At 41.4% G+C, this 10,599-nt stretch overlaps 1 protein-coding gene across 1 annotated transcript; it reads left to right on the plus strand.

Annotated features, from left to right (window-relative positions):
- The first annotated feature begins 5,163 nt into the window (after nt 1-5,163).
- Nucleotides 5,164-9,806, plus strand: LOC9271579 (cytosolic sulfotransferase 10). The gene has a single exon (XM_015760364.3). The coding sequence runs from the start codon at nt 8,198-8,200 to the stop codon at nt 9,383-9,385; it is 1,188 nt and encodes a 395-aa protein (XP_015615850.1). The 5' UTR covers nt 5,164-8,197; the 3' UTR covers nt 9,386-9,806.
- Nucleotides 9,807-10,599: the final 793 nt, after the last annotated feature.

The raw sequence follows: 10,599 nt of genomic DNA on the forward strand, positions 1-10,599 counted from the left end.
CGTCAAGGATCCAAAAAGGTGGGCTAATTTAGGGCTAAAGTGAATTAGCCACCCCTCAAAACATTAGCCCCTCCAAAGGGTGTTAATGGGGCTAATTTTATGGGGGGACCGTCAAACAAACAGCTCTCTCTTTCCCTCTATCTCAGCTTTTTCTACTCTCTCTCTCTCCACCTTTTAGTTTTGAATTAGCCCATATATCCAAACATGCTACCATAGGCTAATGTTTAACCTACCAATTTATGACTAAACATTAGCTCTCAAAATTAGCCCCGGGCTAATCTTCCAAATAGAGTCTTACTCTTTTTACCTGGAGTAACTACAATTTAAATGAAAACTTTCAAATATAACTTATAATAAGCATGTATAAACTTTCCTTGTGAGCATGTATAATATAACTATAGTATATGCGAAATTTTTTTTGCAATTTTTTCCAAAAAATACACAGATCTCGAGACGATATGATGATCACAAGGAAAAAATTAGGTCCTTCCGACCGGCCCATCAATACCAATCGATCTGTCCGGTCCCTACCTTGCCAACATGCCTGTTCATCTTTAGTAAGCCTGGTCGGTCCAGCTATCCAGAACCATTTCGCCCAATAGTCAGCAAACATCAAAATCAAATATACTCAACTTGTATGCCAATTATTTATCAAAAAAAGTAAATAAAAAAATTGATTTTACACATGCATGTTATGTCATTGGCGTTTGTGGGTGGCCTGTCCCATTGTCACTGTTAGCTCACCTCAATTAATGCAAGATTATTTTTAAAATATATAATTAATATGATATATGATGATTGATCCCTGCTCCTTGTCTAACTTTGATACGGATCGTTTCGATATGACACACAAAATGATATCTAGACAAGCAAAGGAAGTATATCTTAGTTAATATATACTAGGAACTAAGCAAAACAAACTCATAGTGTATTTCTATACACTAAATAACTTCCAAAAATTATACCATTTTATTTTTCTGTTAGTTCCAAAAGTCCAAATTATTAATTATAAAATTGCAAATAGAATGCTATGAAATATTTCTTTTGTTACTTTAATTTCCTTTTCCGTACTACCTTAATAATTGAAGTTAAATACTACCTCCGTCCTAAAATAATTGTAATTCTATGTTGTTTAGTATATATTAAGGTTTGAGAAGAAAGACTATGGTGCCCCTCATTAAATGGTGTTTATGTGAGAGTGGGAAGATGGTTGAGGGTATAATAGGGAGAAATTTGAATGAGAGATGATTGATGGGGCAATTTAGTACTCTAGAATTACAATTATTTTGGGACAAAGTTTGAATCATAGAAATACAATTATTTTGGGACGGAGGTAGTACTTGTTTACACTATGTTGGAATCCTAAATTAGTATTTTTCTAAATTTAATAAATAGAATTGAGTCATCCTCCGAGTTTGGAGTCTTAACTCCTTTTCCAGTTCCACATTAAAAAGAATTCGAGCTATATTTGGTATTTAACCTCAATTGTTGCTTGTTTATGCATGCTTTAACAATCCCTAATTTTTTTAGGTAATGAAAATTAAGTGTCCTTTTTTTGAAGTCCCAGATATATATTTTCTATGATTTAATAGTTTTAAAATCCTAATCACTACAAATTTTCTATCATGAAGTTCAGTACACTATTGTTCTTATTTAAAAATTTCTAAGTTCAGAATTAATATGTATCGTGTACATGTTTTTCCAAATGCAATAGGTACTCATGTTGATGCGGCTGTAACATGCATGACGGTATATGTAATATGTTGTTCTAATATAACCATAATCAACTTCATGAACAGCTTGATATATTAGTTACCTCATCCTCCATGGACACATGACGCTTTTCCCCTACATGGTCCGGCAGCAGTTGGCAAGCATGTTGGGCACCTCCACTCCTTCAGCCTCTAGTTCGTCGAACCCGGCCGTCAGCCCGAAATGGTACGCATCGAAGCCGTTCGATCGATGTCCCATGCCGCAGGTGGTCTCAATCTTAACCTAGGATTTTGGGCTAAATTAATGCAATTTAACGGTTGGCATTTCGCAAGCATGGTGGGCACCTCCACTTCTCCAGCCTCTAGTTCATCTAACCCGGCCGTCAGCCCGAAATGGTACGCATCTGTAACGGCTCAAGATGGCTACCTGTAACGGCTCGGCCAACCATTACAATCAATTGGTCCCATATATATGTCCATCTTTTTGACAAATTGGCCCGTGTAAAAACTTATTTAATTTGAAACTCGACCATGCAAGAAAACTTTAACAAAAATTATTCGCGACCACAGCGCCAGCCTCTGGCGCTGAGGTTGCAAGGGTCAGCGCTAGGCTAGTTGGTGTTGATTATTGAACCCCTGCCTATGACTAGTATTTTTCAGCCATCACAGATGGGGGGTCATCTCTAAGGATAACAAGTCTAAAACCATTACGCATGAGTGACTATAAAAATATTTTCTTTATGGTTTTTGGGCTAGTCCCTGGATTTGCTAACCATGCCCTGCATAGAAACTACCTAAGGCTGCGTTTGTTCCTCGCACTTACGAACTAATTTCCCGCACACAGGAAACTGGAATAATTAATTAACTATTACTCCTCTGTCCCAAAATATAAGCATTTTTACCATAGTAACAAGTCAAACATTTTCAACCTTGACTATTAATAGTAAAAAAAATAAAAAAAATCAATCGTGTAAAATTGATGTTACTAGATTTATCATTAAACAAACTATTATAATATGTAACTCTTTTTATTTAAAACATCTTAGTTTTATAGATATTGTTGGTCAAAGTAGCATCTCGGAGATTGTGTCAGAGTCAAAAATGTTTATATTTTAGGATAGAGGGAGTAGCTTTTTTTATGAAAAATGGATTAACAAGATTTTTGAAATAAAATTTGCAAATTTGCCACTGATTTTTTTAATTTTGCATGGATGCCACTCGAATGACAATTCCAGTGGCATTTTTGCAATTTTTTAGTGGCAGTCTTGCAATAGCGATTCAAAACAGTGGTAAATTTACATTTGCCCCTTTTTGGAGCAACTTTTATATAGATACTTTTTGTAAAAAAAACACACTGCTTAACATTTGGAAAAATGTGTGTGCGGAAAACGAGGGAGATGAGAGTTGGGAAACTCAGCAGCCGAACACAGTCTAAATATACCTACAACTCACATATACACCCTGATCATCCCTCATATATCACATTGCATCAAAATTACATTAAAATTTCAGTACATACACTTCACACATATCCCATTGTTATCACCAAAATTTGATAGGGTTCTTTACTAGATTCGGTTAGGAAAGAAACCGATTGGTAAATGAAAGTTTATTTTGATAAGGCCGAGTTCAAGAGGAATTGTGAAGACCCTGGCAAAGCAATTTCATATTTTCTTAGTATATCTCTTAAGGCAAATTTGGCTACAGAACATTGTGACTTCACGGTTTTAGCTGTAGCACCCGCTAGTGAGTTTGGGGGAAAGACTCTATAGACGTGCTAATTTGCCAGCGGACACCACGCCGATTATTTTAGTGTATTCATGCTAACGCCATGACAGGGGGGCCTACTTTTGTAAACAGCGTAATCAAAATACCCACGCATGTTTTGCCACGACTGGTAGCGGTAGGAGCTGCGGTGCGTGAAGGAACCTGCCGCACGCGGAGAGAGGGACATGCGGCAGTGCGTGGCCCTTGGCTCGGTGACCTTAGCGGCACGTGGGGGGAGCTACAGCCAGGGTTTGTGCAACCGCGCGATAACCGCGGTTATCAAGCTTACCATGGGGATATGAGATTGGTTACCATCGGTTAGAGTTTGACGAATTTTGAGCAAATTCAAATTTAAAAAAAAGGGAAAACATCATGATGCAGTACTTCTTGAATTGTAGTGTCATATGGTATAGAACTTTTTTTAAAAAATAGTTAGATAAATTCAAATTTGAGGGCTAAACTGAAAGTCAATTAGAAAATGGAAAAAATGGAATGGGCCTAATCTCGGACTGTTCATGCGGCTCATTATGGCCCTTTAGTGGAGAAAATATCTCCTCCTCTTTCCATGTCTAGTGATGTTATTTGTTGGTTGAGTAGATAGATATCTTCATGTCTTGTGATGTAAATTTATTTTTAATCATAGTGCCGAATTTATGAATTTTACACTAAAAAATTAGATTTCTAAGTATCCTACGTATTCTTCCAATTATCCCTAATTTCTACACACATTTAACCGTATTTTTCGATTTTTTCCAATGTGTGTTCTTCACTGTTGGGGATAACCGTGCGAATATCATGGTTATCGCCGCAAACCGCGCGGTAACCGTGGTAAAACCACGAAACCGCCGATTATTTGAATTGAATTTTTTAATGCAATTTTTATGCGGTTTTTCACGGTTATCACGGTAATTGCGCTGTCGCCGATAGGCGGTAACCAAGGCCAAATGATATGGAGAACACTGGCTGCGGTGCGGAGGGAGTTGTGGCGGCATGCGGACCATAGATTGAGGTAGCTGCACAAGCGTCCCTTGCGACGCCAGCGGTGTGTGGCCCTCAGGTCGGCAAACCCGACAGCACGAGGAGGGAGCTGCGGAGGCGTGCGGACCGTGGAGTGGGTTGTGTGCCCACGCCAGTGTGAGCGCATGGAAGAGATTGGTTTTTTTCTCGGGGTCTATTTGAGCCAAACCAGGTCAACCAAACTAAAACACACATGGGCATTTTGGTCACGCCGGTTACAAAAGTGGCCCCCTTCTTGCGATGTCAGCACGAATACAGTAAAATGATTGACGTGGTGTCCGCTGGTAAATTACCACGTTTATAGAGTGTCTTCCCCCCAAAACTCACTCTATGTGGTGTTCTATAGCTATAACCACGAAGACACGATGTCCTATACCAAAATTTGTCATCTCTTGAAATAGGCAGGATTTGTTATTTTCCTTTTCTTATTAGGGAATTCATTAAAACTCGTACAAACCAGAGGGCATAAATATGTACATCCGGCGCTTTTGTAAATCGCCACTCTAGTTGTAGTTTTGACGCGTTCTTGTTATGGAGCAAGATTGTATCGGTTAATTTTGATTTTTGGTAAAGGGATAAATCCTATCACCCCTTCAATCATATATTATAAAATATTAATTTACCGTCCTACCTCTGAGTAATAAATAGATAGGTTCCCAATGTTCCCTGGCCCAATCTTCAACACCAAAAACCCAGGCAGAGCGGGGGGTGATTCCGGCGACGGCGCGAGGCATGGCGGCCAGGCGGGCAGCGGTTGTCAGTGCAGCTTTGCTTCGATGTCAAAGGCGACTGCTGCTACCTGTCGGTTTGCTGCGACGTCCGAGCGGCCACGCGGCCGGGGAGGTTGGGCATCAGCTGCATGCGTGCCTGCAAGCTGACGAGCAAGGATCAGGTTATGATATGGTTGGTGATTAATTTGTGATATGTGCTGCTTGATTCTTGATTTTTGGTTGGTGATTTGAGGATCTGGTGGGGTTAGTGATTTGTGATTTGGTGATGCTTGATTCTTTATTTTTGATTGGTGATGATTTGTGATGCTTGAGTTCTCTGTTGATGGACAAACCAGACATGCATGCATCACACAAAGAAGAGACGTGTGTGTCACTGCAAATTAATAGCTGTATAACTAATTCTTGGATCTTGATATGATATGATGGTATCTATCGATTTTGAGCTCACTTTTTTTTCAAGTAACCAAGAACTTGGAACGGTATATCTCCAAAAATAGGTTTTTGAGCTCACTTTCTGGTGGTGAGATGTCAAACCTGCTAACAAAGCTCGCGTTCATGTTCTGATGATGTGATTTTGTCTGGTTGTTTATTTTAAGTTACCACTCATCTACCTGGACACAAGTAGAGGAAAAACTAAAACAATAACTAAAGTTATAGATGTCTTTTCGCCATTGAATTAACACCGTCAAATTAGCTATCCAAACCAGACGCAGAACTCTGCTTCGTTTTTAAAAGGCGGGGTAAAATTGTAAACCCTAAAAAAGACAGCTGTTAGGGTTAAAGTTGAGGCATGGATACAATTATCCCAATAGTTACTATCTTCGTTGTATGAAGGCTTCATTTTTCAGTGATTCTATTCCGATACTTGTCCATGAGCATAACAAATCATAAAATCTTTTGGGATGGAGGATGTGTTTTGATGTGGATAGTTATCAACACATATGAAGCAACAAATTAGTTCCTTTGTTTTTAAATATTGTACTATTCATTTTATTACTTTGACCATTAATTCTTTTTTTCAATATTTACAAACACTATAAAGGATGCCATGTTATTAAAATCTCGGTTTATTCATGAAATAAAAACAATAAAGCGAGCTACAATCGAAAACGTTTATACTAAAGTTGCTATGTTTATTACTGAGCAAAATTAAAATAATGAACCCTATTCATATTTAACAAAAAAATCATTTGGCTGTGATATTTATCAAACAAATTGAAAAACGATAGTAAATATCTCCAACAAAACAGAAAATCGATTCATAAAATTGGTGGACTCATTTCATTATTACTAGAAAAACTGTTTTTACAGGTAGCTAAAACAAGTTTTCTTAGGTGGCAAAACGCTTCGCTTGTATGCTAAAGCCGGTAAAAGTCCTAGATTTTTTATTTTCGCAGGCGGAGCATCCAACCGCTTCAAAAATCAATTTTCGCAAATGATCATCCTAAGAGCCCTGCATGTGTAAATCTGCTTTTCACAAGCGGCACCCTAGTGTCACCCGTCTGCAAAAATTATTTTGGGCCCTAAAATAATCTATTTTTATTGCATGCAAGAATCATATTCAAATCATAATCAGATCCAATAGAACAAACAAGAACAGACAACTATAAACAACAACAACAGCATCGAACAAATAGCTACAAACAAGAAGAACATTCCATCAAATCCAATAGAACAAATAACGGATTACAAACTATGAAAAATATCCTGATCAGCCTCCCCTAAGCTTGCCGGTGATGGATCGGCTTCCCCCGAGCTTATCGGTGACATCCCCTGAGCTCTACAGTGACGGATCAGCCTCCCCCGTTCTCACCAGCGATGGATCGGCCTCTCCCAAGCTTGTCGGCTACGGATCCACCTCCCCCAAGCTTGGTCTCAGCTGTCATCGCCATCGATGTGTCAGCCATTGTCCTTGTCGAGGTCGGCGTCGCCACCCTACACCGCTGTCTTCCGATACAGCCTCCCGAGGCTCAGCAGCAACAGGCGTGGTCAGCAGCAGTAGGCAGTAGCAGATGAGGAGAGTCGCCAAGCCCCTTCGTTGAGTCATCGCCACACCTCCTTCCCGCTTTGCAGCCGCCACCGGTGGGCTCCATGACCGAGCCGCCGTGAGCCATGCTCGCTTTGCAACCGTCACCACTGGATCTCTTCGGCGAGCAACCGCTGCTCCATGCCGGCTGGTGAGAGAGAGAGAGAGAAAGAACTAGAGAAGGAGAGGGAGAGGAGAGGATAAGAAGAGAGTGGTAGGACTGTGAGGGGATAAAGAGGCTGATTTTCTGTATCTTTGACATCGGCGCTCCTAATATGTCACCGTGAAAATTTTAATTTTGGTAGGTGCCCCTTTAGGAGGCCCACTTATAAAAATATTTTTATTTTTCCAAACGGGAGGTATAAATTTAAGACTAACAATAAAAAATTAATATGTATGGCTATAATTTGAGACGGAAGAAGTACTAATTGCTACCCTCTAAACTGTTACAACATAATCTTTGGAAACTCTTTTAATCACCCGAGTGGATGTCCACTCGTTTATGCATGTCATTTAAATAGTTATGATAAAATTTGAAAAAAAATAAAGATTAATATGTAATATATCACTCCACAAACATGTAAGTTAAAATTCAACTTCTACAAATTGTAACAAAAATAACAAAAAAAAAAACTTAAATTAGTATACGTATATTTGTAGTTAAATTTGTTATTTTTGTTATAACTCGTAGAAGTCGAATTTGAAATTGTATGTTTGTCGAGTGAAATATTATATATTAATTTTTTTAAAAAAATTATAACTATTTAGTTGATATGTAATAAAGCGGGTGGAGGCTCACTCGGGTGATTAGAACCGGTCTCCTATAATCTGTTGTACATTTGCTCTTGAAATGAGCGACAATACTCCAGAGTCCAGAGAGGCAGAGGCCATTATGGCGTTGAGACTGAGCAGCTATCAGAACTCAATCGCTATAAAATGGACGGATGAGGCACAAGCAGAAGACCCCTCCCTGCACAGTGCACACGATACTAGCTAGCCCGATGGCCCCAACCTCCAGCGTTCACCGCGAAGGCGGCAGCGCCGCCATGGACATGGCCGAGCTCATCCCCACGCTGCCGCTGGAGACGGGGAGCCCGCCGTTCCCGCTCCGGCAATACGGCGGCTACTGGCTGCCGGAGTGGGTCCTCCCTGGGCTCGAGGCCGTGCACACGCGCTTCGAGCCGAGGCCATCCGACGTCTTCCTCGCCAGCTTCCCCAAGTCCGGCACCACCTGGCTCAAGGCGCTCGCCTTCGCAACCATCAACCGGACCACCTACCCGCCGTCCGGCGACGCCCACCCGCTCCGCCATCGCGGCCCGCACGACTGCGTCAAGTTCTTCGAGTCCACCTTCGCCATCTCCGGCGAGGGCGGCGGCGGAGACGTGGACGTGTTCGCCGCCCTCCCGTCGCCGCGCGCGGTTGCTCGCCCGGGGACGTGTTCGCCGCCCTCCCGTCGCCGCGCGCGGTTGCTCGCCACTCACATCCCCTACTCCCTCCTGCCGGAGCGCATCACGTCGGCGGCGGCGGACGACGGCGACTCCGGTTGCCGGATCGTGTACGTCTGCCGGGACCCCAAGGACGCGTTCGTCTCCATGTGGCTGTTCACCATGAGCAACATGGTGAAGGGTGTCACAACGACCACGGACGAACACCACCCGGCGGCGGCGGCGGCGGCGCCATCGATCGAGCAGGTGTTCGACCTGTTCTGCGACGGGCGGAGCATCGCTGGGCCGCAGTGGCACCACGTCCGCGAGTACTGGGAGGAGAGCCGGAGGCGGCCGGAGAAGGTCCTCTTCCTCCGGTACGAGGAGATGCTGCGCGAGCCGGCGCGCAACGTGGAGAGGCTCGCCGAGTTCCTGCGGTGCCCGTTCACCGCCGGCGAGGTGGCGGCCGGGGTGGTGGACGCCATCGTCGACCTATGCAGCATCGACCGACTCAGGAACGTGCAGGCGAACAAGACCGGGGTGACCGACCTGGCGGTGAAGAAGGAGAGCTTCTTCCGGAGAGGGGTGGCCGGCGACTGGAGCAACCACATGTCGCCGGAGATGGCGTCGCGGCTGGACAGGGTCGTCGAGGACGCGCTGCGAGGCTCCGGGTTCACCTTTGCCGCCGCTGCCGGCGACTCCGAATGAGATCGCATGTGTCAAGCTAGTATCTATCTTCTATCTATTATCTATCTATCTATCTATTATATACTAAAAGTCCATTAAACTTCCTCAAAACGTTCTCAAGTTGACACGTGGCGCTTTAATAAATTAGAGAAAATCCTAAAAATTCTGAGAAAAAAGAAAAACATCCGTACATTGATTTTCACTTAAAATTGGTGGGTCCAATATTATAAACCGTTAGATTAGATTAATCTTAAAGCAAATCGGACACTACAACTATGGTCCCACCTACCTCTCCTCCTCCCCCTAGGTACGTATACATATGGTATACGTATGTATATATCGCAAGAAAAAACAACCATGCCGCTCTCCTTCCTTCTGTATCCCCTCTTCTTCTTTTTCCTTGTATAGTTTCTATGAAATACAAATGCATACGTATGTCTTATTTTTGGCTTGGTACTCTGTAAAGGGGAGAAGGGTTAATGCAAAATATAAGTCACTGTGACCATGTGATAGGTAATTATTATGTATAAATATTCACGGACAACTAGCTACTAAGCTTGTAACAAAATATCGCACTGACGTTATATATAAGATTAGTGTTTACAAACATATATAAATTATATCATCATATCACTATTTTCAAATATATACATAACTAAATTAGCTATGCAATATTTTAAAATAAAGTTTACACCCATTATATATATAGCCATCTATTATCTATCTATTATATACTAAAAGTGGCGCTCTAATAAATTAGAGAAAATCCTACAAACGCTCTCAAGCCACCACGTTACGCTCTAATAAATTATAGAAAATCCTAGAAATTCTAAGAAAAAAGCAAAACATCAACCCCTTGATTTTCACTTAATTAAATTGGTAAGTCCAATATTATACATTGTTAGATGAAATTGATCTTAAAACAAACCAAATACTATGGGGTCCCACCTCTCCTTCTCCCGCACATACGTAGGCATACGTACTTACCATGTACGTACGCTTCCTTCCCTTCTTTTTTCCCTTTTTTCCTTTTTTTTTCATTTATGTAGTGGATATATTTATTTAAATAATAATAATTTTACAAACAAAGAGTCTACCATCATACAACTCACAGGTAACTAAATTAGCCCTATAATTTTTGAAAATAAAATTTACACCATTATATGTTACCCATTAAACTAATAATGTAAGATAATTTTCATTTAAACCGGTGTACTCATTACATTGTACTATTA

Source organism: Oryza sativa, chromosome 11 (assembly GCF_034140825.1).
Source record: "Oryza sativa Japonica Group chromosome 11, ASM3414082v1".
Lineage (NCBI taxonomy): Eukaryota > Viridiplantae > Streptophyta > Magnoliopsida > Poales > Poaceae > Oryza > Oryza sativa.

Bases quoted from the DNA above. Each gene is read 5' to 3' on its own strand.
- LOC9271579 (XM_015760364.3), top strand. From the start codon at position 8,198: ATGAGGCACAAGCAGAAGACCCCTCCCTGCACAGTGCACACGATACTA.